The sequence below is a fragment of the Anser brachyrhynchus genome (assembly GCF_964034855.1).
Source record: "Anser brachyrhynchus genome assembly, chromosome: 3".
Taxonomy (NCBI): Eukaryota; Metazoa; Chordata; class Aves; order Anseriformes; family Anatidae; genus Anser; species Anser brachyrhynchus.
The window spans coordinates 102,252,258-102,266,579 of record NC_137696.1 but is presented as its reverse complement, the minus strand read 5'-3'; the positions used below and the strand labels follow the sequence as shown (position 1 = coordinate 102,266,579).

Genomic DNA, 14,322 nt, shown 5'->3' with positions numbered 1-14,322 from the left:
AAAAAAAACAAACAAACCAACAAAAAAAAACTTTAGTAAACTCAAGGTCTTTGTATTCCACATTTGTTTGCAGCAATTATTATACTTGCTGTGGGCAGCTGACTTGCTGAGAGCATTATTAGTGAATTAAATTAAGTATCAGAAGAACCAATTGTGAATTAAATTAAGTATCAGAAGAACCAATTTTAGTGATGATTCTCAGTGGCAGCTGTGATTCCAGAGTTATTGACTTCTTAATAGTTATGTCATTCCTTTCGGTTTCGAACTGAAAGTAGAAAAGAAAAAATGAGCCAGAAGAGATCTGAATATCACAAAATATAAGCACAATATTTTCAAATCTTACTAAAGATGAAAGTTTCTATACAAGAAAATGAAGTGGTTTAAGGAAAAACACTGAAGTAAAAGTAACATAGTGTATATCATGATTACTGATTTAAAACTCGATTGTTTTATAATTCCTCAGTGTTCTTATGGAGGTGATCTACCTGTATTGTTCACACAAAGAAAAGCTGTTCATCAATAGACAAAATCTTTTTGAAATATATGAAATATTAGCTAATCTGAGAATCAGTTAATTAGTATCATGATGAATGCTCAATCACAGTTTGTATAATTCTGATATTTTAAAAGTAGTCCAACAACATATTGCAAAATAATGTTGGTTTGTGTACTGGGTGTGACTGGGATGGAGTTAATTTTCTTCATAACAGTTCATATGGTCCTATGTTTTAGATTTGTGACAAAAATAACACTGATAATATGTTTCATCTATGGCTGAACAGTGCTTGTGCAGTATCAAGGATCCCTCAGAGAATTGACTGGAGGTATGCAAGAGGTTGGGTGGGGACACAACCAGGCAGATGACCTGAGCTAATCAGAAGTATTCTGTGCCATGTAATGTCATTATCAGCAATATGAAGTGAAGAGGTGAGTGGTGTAGGAGTTTGCCATCATTTGCTTGGGAACTGGCTACTCATTGGAATTGCTTTCGATCACTTGTTTTGTTTTCTTTCTCTCTTCTACTTCTCTTTCACTCATTAAACAATTTTTATCTTGACCTGTAAGTTTCTCTTACTTTTATTCTGCCTTTCCTGGAGATGTGAGCAAGGGCTGTGCAGTGCTTAGCTATCTACTGGGGTTAACCCACAACAGTCTGTTTGCATTCTTAGCTAATTACCAGGTTTGCTTGTGCAGAAACAACATTAACCATCAGAATGAGAAACTCTAACAATATGCCCGAGCTGAAGGTCTGCCAATGATCTTCCAGCAAATCTCAAGCAGAGTTCCAATGGCTAACATGTCTGTTTCATCAGGAAAGACACACTTTAAAACTGTGGGTTGTTTTGGTTTTTGTTTGTTTGTTTTGTTTTGTATTGTTTTTGATAAAACACATTGACCAGAAATATGTTTTACAATCAGTATTGCGTTAAGTTAATGGGTTCTAATACTGATATTCTTTGAACTCTTTTCCAAGTAGAACTGTGTAGTTTAATCATTTTTAAATAACTCCTGAATAGGATTAATAGATAGATAGTTGAACATATTGGAACAATCTGGTTTGGCTTACTCTTCATGAGAGGATCAAGTTTCTATTACCTTGCTGATTATTCTCATTCCCCAAATTAAGATATCAATCCAAGTCGCACTGAGTAGTTGAAAAGCATCTCAAGCTGTGGCCTCGAATGGTGAATGTGTAGGGAAGAAAAACACAAATGAAATTATAATGTAAATTTTTGTTTATCAAGTATTTCTCTGCCAGAACAAATTGAACAGAAATAGCATGTTGATCTTTATTCTCAGCTGCCTTGCCTCTGACGAGTTCCTAACAGACTAGTGTAGTATACATATTTACAGTGCAAATGTTGGAATGCACAAATAGGTATTACACTCTTTCAGTAAATGAATTACAGCTGAGAAATCGATCCATTTAGTGTGTAACAAATTAAAAGAAAAAGAAAAAACTGTCATTTTAAACATCTTTAGAAAAATGAATGTGCAAGTCCTTTCAGGTTTACCTTCTCTTGCACACAATAAAGTGACTAGCACATGAAGAAAACATTGACCAAAGTGGATTAAAAAGACAAGTTATTTTATTTAGCTGTACTGCCACAATATGTATTAGTTTCAGAGGTATACTAAAAGTAAATTGTTAATGAATTAATGCCACGAAAAACACAGTAAATATGAAATAGGTTCATGTCTTTAATGGGCACTTATGGAAAAACATTATAAAACAAAGTAATCTATATGATCAAAGACTCTAGGGCTGATAATTTTCAATTTCATTCATGACTATAAAGCCTATATAAATCTGTTTTCCAGGGATGCTGGTTTCACTGCCAGGTACGTACTCACTGCAGGATCTCTGAAAATAATCTTAAGGAAGTATGATAGTCATCAGCTAACACAGCCACAGTCCCAGGCCACTTTAGAAAATGTTTGCATTTGTGATTTACTCAGCCTGGTAAATATCAAGCAGCTTGAGTGAGGTCAATGAAACAGTTTATAAACTATACAGTTTATAAACTATAAATTGCTGAAACTGTTTTCCTAAACTTAGTTGTTCCTTTGGTTTGCTACATTAATAATTATTTTCAGAGACCTTTACTTGGCTGTATTTAGTCATTGATTGTGAATGAAGTTTATTGGCAGCTAGGTGCTCCTAATGTTGCCTATCAATGTTATACAGCTTTCTGCTGAAGTATCTTTCAGATAAGTTATTTGTTTAAGATAAAGTGATTTCTGTGTGTTCATCATAACACACATCTGTGTTTTCAGGCATTCAGTAGAGGATGACTATGCATTTTAAGAACTCAATTAACAGAAATAAGCTATACAGAGAGACTAAATTTGAGTAGCTAAATCCAGAGTTATGATGAGTCGACCTGATGTCCATTTCTATATTAATCTTCTTCCATTATATTTCTTTAAAATGTTGTTATATATATATATATATATATATATTTTTGTATTCTACTCCGGATTGACTGAAGATGCCTGGTATGGAAATTTCTTAGTATTTTCAGTGTTGCTAATAGCAAGAATCTGTCTGCACATCACTTAAGAGAATGCAAGTGCAGTGCCAAGTAAAATCTGATGTGCAGGTCAGTGTGAAGGTATGTTTAAAACTAAAATCATGAAGAATAACAGCAAAACTGGTGCATTATACACAAAATTTTAGCATCATCATAAAACACTTTCACTCCAAAATAAGTAAACAGAGCCACAGCACTTATTTTTATGCTGTTAATCTGGGAATATTGTTTATTTAGCTTTAGCTGGTACAAATATGTTCTGCTGAAATGCTAAATCGAGGTCTACAGAAGTGGTTGGGAAATTAAATGTCATTATCTTCAGGTCTTGCTCTTTCTGCTCTGTAAGTGCAACCATCTGCAAACAACAGCTCTCTAACAAAGACTCTGATGATGCACACAAACAAGATAGATTAAAAAGTTTGAATGAGTGGATTCTAATCTTTACTCCCAGGGCAGATCATGAACTGCGTGATCTAATTTTAGTGTAAAGGAATCTTCAGATAGTGATGGCAAAATGAGTCATCCAACCAAACCATCATGCCATTCTCAGATAATATAGGTCTGCTTATTTAGCTTTTTTTTTTTTTTTTTTCTTTTCCATAGACATTGAATGTTAGAGCAATTGCCATGTTTGTACTGGGTCTATAAACAGCAAACTTCTGTTTTCATTATTCCGGTATGGAAAAAGGTCTTACAGTATTTCAGCAGTATACAGTCTCCAAATTCTGTTCCTCTTGCATCCCATAATAAAACCTTTATCCACTTAAGTTTTATTCTCTAAAGTCTGCATGCCATTCAGGAGAGACAATCTCTGAGGTATCTGGGTGAGTGTCACAGCAGGGACAATGGCCTAACCCTCCTCTAAAGGTCTTATAAGCAGCCAATGCAATAGGCTTCAAATTCAGTTCTTAGATTACTATTGCTTCTGTGCCTTATAGCTGCTTAGATCACTGGGTCCTAGCATTTAACCTGATTAACCTTTAGTCAGATTACAGTTTCTTGTTGCTTGAAGCTTAGTGAATTGGTATGAGACTTTATGCATATGAAGGTTAGCTTGTAGATTTTTTTTTTCATTTTCAAAAGAAGTTGGGTTTCTGCACTCTGTCCTATATTGCCATGCTAACATCATTGCACAGAAGCTTCACAACTTATACTGAAAAATCAGGCAGTTGTGAAGATGGATCAATTGCAGATGCAGGACTCTGCAGCCTCATTTATCACACTGTGCTCAGTGTTCCAAATAGAACCATTTATTCACTTTTTAGTTCCTTACACGTCTATTTGTGTTTTTCCTTGGACAAGTATTTTCAGTTCCCCTTCACAGGAAGTTAAAGTATATAAGAAGAGGTGTTTTGGGTCTTTAGAAGTAGCTACCAATGAGGCTGCCTTTAACAGCAGGAGATGGACTGGTTTTTTTTGTTTGTTGGAAGGATATTATGAAGAGAGCAAACATTTTGAGGATCATACTCTGCTCTTGGCTGCTCAGTATACTTTTGATATGAATATTCACTTCCAATCTACAGGGGTAGAGGACGGGTTGGGGGACATTGGAGGATAGTACAATAAGCTTTGTGAGAATTTGGGAATTTGCTTCTATAAAACTGGATTGCTTTTGTTGGATGTCTAAGAGAAAGTGATGCTGTTTTGCTGTGCAGGCTGGATAGGGATCATTATTCAAATAAAGCAATAAAACTCTTGGTCAGATTTAACTAAACCTTTTCTCTATGCAAACAATTTACATATATATATATATATATCTAACCTAGTTGACTTTTCAGAAATGCTGAACAGATATCCTTTTGTCTGCAGTTCAGTGTATCCACACTGTATGGAACCATTGTAGGTTAACCTTCATTTGTTTGAGGTAAGGCTGGATAGTAAAGCTGCTGTTGCCCTTTTACTTAGTCACGTTATTGTAACAACGTTTAGCACCATACACTTTCAAGGCCACATAGATTTATACTTGACATACCTTCTTTATGAAGTGAGTAAATACCATTATTCCGGTATCACTGATGAGATACTTAAGAAGGATTTGGGGACACTTAATACGCAGATTCTGATTTATTATTATTTTTACACTGAGTGACATTTCTTGGTTTACGATATTAAAGGTTATGATTGGGATCAGGATATAACCTGTGAGCGATGTGAGCAGGGTCACACTGAGCCAGTGGTAATGCAGGGATTCCCAGTCCAGACTCCCTTTCCGTCATTCATCTTGTCCTTGCTGATACTCAAAAAAACAGTTTCATTCCACAAATCTCAACTAAGTAGCAAAACATCTAAGCACAGCATCAGTACTTCCCTTTTAGCCCGCATTCTGTATTGAGTAGTGGACCTTGAAAATGAAATAATTGGTGATGAAATGCACATTGCAAGGGAATAAACATTTTCTTCAGATTTTATCAGCAGCTGAGTAGCTGCAATAAACAAAAGCACAAGTGCAGCTGGCAAATGTGTGCTGTTCCACATTTTGTTATAATGAAGAGCACACACAGCTGCTTTGGGCTGCAGGCTTTGTTCATTAAAACCTTTGGTACCTCAGCCCTTCATGGTCTGTGCTCCACAGCAAGTTGTAGTGCAGTAACCTGCTTCTCTTCAGCATGCATGAAATCTTCCAGCCTTATGCACCTGTGCTCTGAACAAGCCAAAAGAGAGGGCAAACTCAGCAAAAATAAAAAAGAAAAAAAAAAAAACCACCTTCCTGGCAAGTTTTTGCTTGTACTCTTGACATTTACAGAGTAGTACGTTCTAGTATTTATTTTAATATTAAGAAAAGTTCTCCTCCAAAAGACTCTTGTCATTGCCTGACAGGCACATGCATTGCCAGTAGATAAGAATACATCTATAGAACTAGTTTGAAATACATCTTTGAAATATTTTAATAGCCTATTGATTTTTTCCACATTAACCTATCCTGAAAAGGGAGAGCAAAAAGAGTAGTTTTCAAGGGACAGGCTAGACTCTGCTATCTGTGCAGAATTTAGAAGTAATTCAATAACTTCAGGTTTCTTGCATTTCTGTTATCCTTTATGTGTGTCCTCCAAAGTTACCATGACAGAAAAATGTTAGTGTTTTTACCCTATTTTAGATTTTACACCATAGAAATTCTGATGTGTTTTTTTCAGTCTCCCAACTGGCTTACATTTGCATTCCCTGTGTTTCTTGTGATGTCGCACTGTGGATCTCTATTTTTCATTATGACAGAGGGAAGCTGATCCTTCAAAGTCAGATTCTGCATTTGAGCAAAAAGCTGGCAATTGTCACACTTCCTCAATTCACCAGGTCTTTGGCATGATGGCAGAGCAATTCTGAGCACTGCCTCACAAACATACATTATTTTCCAGTGCCTTGTCAGCTGGATCACACGTAGAATACAAATTAATGGTAGATGCCAATCAACACTGGGTTTATGGCTCCCTGTGCTGCCATTGTTGTTCCCCTGTGCTCTTATCGGATTTTCATGTCCAACTGTAAGTTCACCCACATTTTGCCTCATTTCCCTTTGCATGAATGAGTAATGAAGGCATTTCTATTTTTGAATCTGGCAGCTCTGCTGTGCACTGACTCCTGTGCAAAAGTTCCATGGGAAAAATTGAAGAGTGGCTGTGTAGGTCTTTTTATTTTTATTTATTTTTTTATTACAGTTCTATCTGTGCAATGCATAACTAGTTTATCCTGTGGCCAAAAAGTCATTTATTTATGCAGAGTTAATGCACTGACTTGATTAGGTTTTGCCCCAGATCTACTACCATGAATTATTTTTAAATTCACATCTGGTTTTCCCTCTTCTTCAAGGTAACAGTAGAATCTATGAATATATAAAAGAAAGACTTTAAACCAGGTTAGTCAGCAATTATTCAGGGAAACAAAAACAAATAAACGAAAAAAATAATTCTACCTCAGCTAGCCTTATTCTTTTAAAGGCTTTCTATACAACCATTTTTTGTTAAAAAATGATAAAAAGTAGCTGAGCTAAGTTTTTCTTCATTCTGAGAACCATATAATTCTGAGAACCATTTTCATCCATTATACTGTACATGAGCTATCAGGCAGATACATTAAAAAAAAATTATTTGCTGATTCGCTTTAATGGCATTGTCTTAGATATTTCAGATTACAATCAACGGTACTTATCCCAACTCTTGACAGTTTTACTGAAACTTCTTGCCTCCAGCTCACTGAACATCACTAGAAAACACAGACTTCCCATAGCTGTTCTTTAAGTGCTGTATGTTCACCATCATTGTAAGGCTTATCTCAGAGACAAAACTTACATGCGGTTCCAGTGATCATAGAAATCCTTATTACAAAATAGATCAGACATCTGATGAGACATACATTGTCTCTGGATTTTGATAAGGGTCTGGATTACATGCTTACTAATCACTTGCTTTTAAGCTATTGAACTCAGGAAATCTGCATGAAAGTCAATAAGAGAGGCAGGAAACATTCACTTCTGAATAACTGCTTTACATAGGTGCAGCTATTTAAGGCTGAAACTTTTTTAAAGAGAGAAAACTTTTCTTGTAATCAAAAAATTAGTCACAGAGATCTGTTTATATCAATCTATGACAATCCTGCCTGGATTCCACCGACAGAAATGCATATCAGTTGGACAGTACGTTATGAATCTTCATTGTTTCTTATGAAAAGATTTAGAGCAACTCCTAAACCTGCCATTTCTGAAGGTGTGAAAGCTGCTCTTCTCAAAAAAGTGCAGAGTGTCAGCAGAGTGAACGGAATTGCATTAAGAACAGAGAGAACTACTGTTCTTATTGAAAACAAGACCTCAGTGGTGACCCCTGGAAACACAATCACTCCTGGAGCAACCAGTTCAAACATCATAAAAAGCCAACGCACATTTTCAGTTGTGAAAAATTAAGTTCTTAAGCACCAGGAAAATAGCTTTCCTCAGGAACTGTTCTGGGGAAAACTGCAACCAAAGAGATCCTCATTTACAACAACCATTCAGGATGGAACATAGTTAAATTGCCCACACAGCAACTTTGCAGTCCTGGAGCTATACAAAAGTATTCAGCCCTTTTTATCTTTAATTCTTTATCTCAAAGGCTTGCCTATTTTATTTTGAAATTATTTTTTCAGCTAAGAAGGAAAGAAGCTTGTTGGGCTGAATCAGTAACTCAGATGATTTCTGCATGTAAATGTTCAACATATATTTTTCTGATGCATGATGCCCTAGCCATTTCCTGGAACTGTGGCTGGAAACAGCCCTTTATTGCTCATTTCTCACTGCTAAAACTCAATGAAATTCAATTATCACAAAAACAGTCAGTAGGCTTCAATTTTGCGTGTCCTGTTACTTTTTAAATTTGGAGTGCCTCCCAATTGCTGTCACAGCTATTGCATTGTCTAAATCAATTGCCATGGCATGCTCACTAAATTGAGAAATGTTGTTGTGAATGCATAAGAGGTCTCAAGTATCAGCAGAACCAGATACAAACAGGGAGAAAATAAAAGGTAGGGGAATTTTTCATCTGCTAGAAAACTTTATTCTTTTGTCTGATTTCCTCTGAGGATTCACCAAGAGACAAATACTTCACCCTTTCTGCCTGCATGTTTGTTTCAAAACTTCTTAAGCAGACAAAAGTACTGCTAAAGCAGTGATTCAAAGAGGGATGGTTATAAGGAGAAATTTTATGGTTTCAGGCCTGCAAATTCATTTTCAAACTCAAATATTGTATTCTGTTTTCCAGACTATAATTACAGAGAGATGTATTTAAGGCCAGATTAAGTCTCACATATTCTGGTGTTTATGGAAAAGGAAAAAATAGAAGAGATTGGCCATGTGATCAGAGACTATTTCCACTCTATAGTGGGGAAAGGGAGAGATGAGGGGAGATCGACAAAAAGTTCTATTCTTCCAATACACCTTTATCTAAAGGAGGTATAAAGCATTTACCTCTCCAACAACATTGTGCTTCAGTCTGGTGGCTATTGAAATGCTCTCCCTTCTGTTTTTATAAGAGCAAATCCAAGAGAATGAACAAACTACCCGGCCAAAGTCACAAACTGTTGTTGCCATTTTTCAGCTTTAAGAGCACATACATGTTTCCAAGAAGAAGCCCTGTGCATTTGAAACTAAAATTCTGTTTCCACAGTTATACACATCTATGACTTTGACTTAGTCACCCAGTAAGTGGAAAGAGTACATGGACGTGAATAAGAGAATTTGTTAGAAATTGTGGAAGGTAAAGAGAATATTCATCTTGGAGAAAAAGACCCTAAGCTTCTTCTGTATAGCGTGGGGGAAAGCCACAATTTCTGTCATGCACAAGTATAAATCTAGTGTAGATCAGATGAATTGCACCCAAAGAGTGCTCATTTCTTTATTAAATTAGCCCAGGAAAATAAAGATGCAATGTCTGTGCAAACTGGACAAAAGCAAACAACAAACCAAAAAACAACAGTGAATTGGCTAACTGAAATCTTGTTATTCTGGAATTAAGCTGAAATATTTCACAAGATTTCAAGATTATGGACTTTTCATCTACTTGACCAAAACATTACCATTCTTGATTTTGAGGTTTTATCACCACATTAAAAATATAAATTGTAATTGATTTTTTCCAATTAAAATTAAGCACATTGTGCACTTCCTCCTCTACAAGCAAATCCACTCAGACACAACTTCAGTTCTGAAGAGCATCAGGCCTGTATGCATTCACACCTGTGAATTCCCAACTAAGGGTTAAGTAATGCTTTTCTTTGGAAAACTTTAGTACCTCCGTAAGTTAGAGAAAGGACCTGGCTAGGAGGTATAAGAGCAAAGAGGACTTGGTGTCAGGCATCAGCCCTTTGTCTTCTATAAATTCGGTCATCTAAGTCTGCCAGTAAACCACAGCTCATTCTTACTCAGTACAATTGTATCAGTATTGCAGTTCTGTATCTCAGAGATTCATATACTTGAGCGTGTTCCATTCCTGATGTTTTGAGTTTAGAAGGGTTTCAACGTAGTTGTAGTTGTGGGCTACAAGGAGAAGCAGAAACAATCAATGAAAGTAAGGACAAGGGCATTCTCTTCCTTGTGTTGTCAACCAGTTGCCTTTAGGGCTGCTGGCTTTAGGAGGATCTTGCTTGATTTGATTCAGAGGGACATGAGTAGGACTTGAAGATGTTTTGTAGGGACATTTTGTAGATTGAAGGAGTGAAAAAGAGAGCTGCACCTGTCAACTGAGGTTGGGGGAGGAATGAATTCTGGTCTGTGGAGGTGAAACTGAGGCAGAAATTGACTAAGAGGTTGGATTGGAAAGTTTGTAGTGGGAATCAGTACAAATGAGTAATGGTTGGGGGGCGGGGGGTGGGGAGAGCAGCAGCTGGAAATAAGAAATAGGACATCCTTTATGAGGGAAAGGATACTTAAAAAGGTTAGATGAGGAGAACAGGAACAAAACAGGAGTCCAAGATGGACAGGTGACATGAAAACTATCTGAGGCATGGTGGAACAGAATGGTTCACACTGCAAGGAAATTGAAAGGAAGCGTTTGCTACAAAGACCATATTCCTCTATCATAGTATGAAGCTTAAAATCATTAAATTTCATCTTTTCCCTGCTATCAGAACTGTAAATATCTCCTTAGTTTCTAGTTGTGGCTTAGGAAGTCTGTTGTAATTTTCTGAGCTTGAAGAAGTGTCTCTGCAGTAGATTTAATGATTCTAATCATGCTCATGAAGATCTGATACACGATCATATATAGGACTTGGCACACACAAATCTTAAAAGGATTTAGTTGCAAAGTCAACTGTTCAAATTTTAGGAAATATCAGAACAAAGGTTGTCAGTTGAAAATAATGAGAGTTTCTCAGGAAAAGCAATCTTGCCTTCATTACATGTGATTTCTTCTGCAAGACTCCTGCATAATACAGTGCACTGAATAAACTTACTGTGGTATGGCTTAAAGTCATTTAAGAAAAGAGTATTTTTTCTGTAGGTTCCTTTCTTCAGAAGATGAAATATTGGAGTGTGGTAGTTCATGGATTAGATGAGAGGTAAGAGGAAAACCAAGAAGCAGCCCTTGATTAAAGCAAATGAAATTTTCCAAGGAAACTGGACTCAATCCCTGACTCTGAGGGACAGGATTCACACCTAGGTCTAGAAAACTCACGTAAGCCAAAATGAGTCCTAGATCTTATTTACCATGATTTTCTGAGATTGACTACAAAATATTAGAGGTTTTTCACTTAATACCTCTGTTTTTCTTCTCAGTTGATAAAATGTTGATAACTCCAAACCTCACATGGTAGACATTAGAAAATCATTCACAAAATGATCACTGTCACAGACTATAATGGCAAGCGGATTTGAAAAGATCAAGAGGAAAACAGGTTTAAGACAAGCAAATAAGGTGTGGGTTGCAAAATAAACAATGAGCAGAAAATAACTGATTGAATAGTCATTGTTAAGCAGCATTAATTTTAGAGCAGTGAAAAATGTTGTATTAAAAATGCAATTTGTGAAAGTACAATTAATAATAAGAGGCTGATGTAAGGCTACACTGGAACTTCTTAACTCTTCCAAGCTTGCAACCTTAGTAATGCACTTTTAGCTTTGTTTTGTGTACTTTGAAAACTTAGTGCTTTTCATTTTTATTTTTTTTAAATGTAAATTTTGAATTATATTAAGTAATTTGGTCACATTTCTTATCTATTTTCCTTTACTTTCTTGTGCCAAAATCTCAAGTGTTGCAAAGAGTCAAAAACAACCAAATCAGTTATTTTGTTCTTATGCAGTATTAATTGAATATCTGTGGATTCATTTGCTTATTCAGTGAAATAGCTCAAGTATAGCACTGAACAAATGCAGCTATTCTGCTTTTTTGTTTGTACCTAGTCTGTTTATTTCTACATTGCATTGTGCTGGATACTAGAATCACTTTGAATGTGTAAATTTTAATTCTTAACTGCCTTCTAAGAAAATGGTGAAAATTGCTTCTCTCTAATTCTGCCTTCTAGACTCAAGAGCCTCTAGGTTTGTATTACAATAGCCATGCCTCTACCATCATTAACTGTTACAACAGCAGAAAATCTCAGGTAGGGAAGCTCAAATCCCTGCTACAGCTCTGGAGTGACACTAAAGAGACTTTGTTTGGGGTACTATCTCTCTGATTGTGTTAGTGTAATTCTGGTACACTAGGGTGAATAAAAAGCCCACTGATTTTACAGATACCAGGAAGAATTCATTGTGACTGCACAGGTTTTTAGCAGCAGTTTCTAAAGCCGGTGGTAAGCCCTGCGGTTGGGAATGAACTCTATTTCTGTGAGTACTTTTAAATAACCTTAGTGGGTGTCCATGTAATGCCTTGTGTAATCAACTGTGAAGAAGTCTCAAGTTTTCTCTTCCAGTCCTTCTAGCTTTGCAGAGGTTCAGGTCTGGAGCAGTGTGTATAAAGCTCCTCAGCAATCTACACATGGTGACAGATTTTCCCTGAGAGGCAGGTGGTGTAATGAGCATCACTAGTCTATCATCTCCCAGAGGGTCAAAAGGACAGAGATTCAGCAAAAATATGTGCTGTAGAACTTGTGGAGTTTAAAAAGATAGATGTCTTTATATTTTTATTTTATTTTATTTTATCTGAGAATTTAAATGTATGAAGCTTATACATGTGATTCTTACTAAAGCTTTATTTCAGTAGCCATGTCATCATCAGCTTTTAATCAAAGGAAAACTAAATGATTGCACTTTATGCTATCTTCTCTTCCCTTTCCCCCATTACCCTGGTGCTGTGGCTGTGCCATGTCCCCTGGTACATATCAAGCTGTAACACTGCATTGTACCTGTGTGTAGCCCTAGTTTTTAGCAGTTGCAAATGTTTTTCAGAAAGTCACAAAGAAAAGGACAAGGCTCAGAGTGATGGATGGGAAGACCATGAAGAAACAAAACTCCTTTAATGAACTGCAAATCTTTATAGATCAGTTTCTCAAATAGGCTTGTGCATTGTTGCATGCACTAGTTGGAAAATGTGGCCTAATTCATTTTCTCTATGCCTGTTAGTGACTCCATGTAATTATAAGGGGAATAACTCACAGAGTCTTTTGATGTGTGCAGACATGCATCCCTGTTTGAAACACCGTGCACAAGACCCTGTGACGAGAAATGTGTGGAAGCCTAAGATGTCATGTGATATGTTTGCTTCATGAAGTTTAGTAAACACTAGCAGTCTTGGAAAGCAAAGGTTATTGACTGCTCAAAGTGAGCATGTTCATTCATGAAGAAATTGCATTTTTTAGTAAAACACTGATTATTTAATGTTGAGAGATTAGTGCTGTAAAATGATCTGATGTTCATCAGTACTCTAAGGGCTCTTTTATGAGGACTTGCATCTTTGTAATGATTTTGCATCTTTGGCTGCTGGAACCCAAGTAGTAAAGAAGGTGTTCTGGGAGTCTCCCCTTTGTATTGCCAGAGGTCTACATTGGGGCAGCAGTTGTAGAAAAATCTCTATAATACACAACATATCAGCATCCATCCTAGGCAACAATGTGAGTACAGCACTTTCTTAATATCTGCATGCAGTCAAGAGCTTGCAACCTTTCTTTTCAACAGATCTAGCCTCCATTATCCCTATTTGAGATTAATTAGTTTACATTTTCCCATGTGTTCAAAGACTAAAGCTGTACCCTTTAAATAGTGCAGTTGCAGTCATGCTTTTGCACCTGTTTTGGGGCACGCGGCAGTTCTGGCTGCCCCTTACACAGCTGTGCAAAGGATATAGCATAAACTAGGCTACAGGATCCTGTCTCAGTACTGGACTTCATATGCCTCAGTGACGATGTACAAGCACAAGAAAAGAATTTATCTAGATTCGGTGTATTTGTGGTGAGGTCAGATTTAAAAGTTCAGCATATAGATACTACCACCAAAGTCTGCATCTGCTTTGCTACTATTTTTACCGCTTTACTGACACTACAGGATAAGAAAAAAAAAAAAAAAGAAAGAAAAAAAAAGTTTTGTCATTTTCTTAATCTCTGAAAGCAACCTGGAGACTGACTGCATACAGACAGGAGATTAACAATAAAGTCACTTACTCAGGCTAGTATGATTCATCTATAGTCTAGCAAACTGGTGCATGAAACACAGCTGTCCTCCCTTTTTCAAAATGATCTTCCAGACTTCATGCCAGCTGTAGTAACTGAGATGTAAATGACCTTGAATGATTACCAGTAGAGGTTCAGAGAGACACAGGCAAGGAGTTCCTACCAGATGAATTAACTTCTAGCATTTACAGGCATGTGGCAGCTTGGGGAAAGCCTAGTCCTTTTACCT

At 36.6% G+C, this 14,322-nt stretch overlaps 1 protein-coding gene and 1 long non-coding RNA gene across 6 annotated transcripts in view; one reads left to right on the top strand and one right to left on the bottom strand.

The window, feature by feature from the left end:
* Positions 1–1,597: 1,597 nt before the first annotated feature.
* Positions 1,598–5,677, bottom strand: LOC308191760. Its single transcript, XR_013948260.1, has 2 exons — positions 5,579–5,677; positions 1,598–5,376 (listed from the first exon to the last, which is right to left on the bottom strand). It is a non-coding gene; the product is annotated as an uncharacterized lncRNA (long non-coding RNA).
* The window catches only part of LOC308191757 (uncharacterized protein), a 109,773-nt gene continuing 100,825 nt past the window's right edge, over positions 5,375–14,322 (top strand). For 2 of the 5 annotated variants that reach the window (XM_080584567.1, XM_080584564.1), the window contains exon 1: positions 12,188–12,315. Coding sequence is in view for 1 of the 5 variants with exons in the window: in XM_080584561.1 (XP_080440687.1) it covers positions 11,008–11,048 (41 nt within the window). In the remaining 4 variants the exon portion in view is untranslated. Of the gene's footprint in view, positions 11,049–12,187; positions 12,316–13,421; positions 13,539–14,322 lie in introns of those variants that run through there. The other 3 variants (XM_080584566.1, XM_080584563.1, XM_080584561.1) reach the window with 2 other exon arrangements.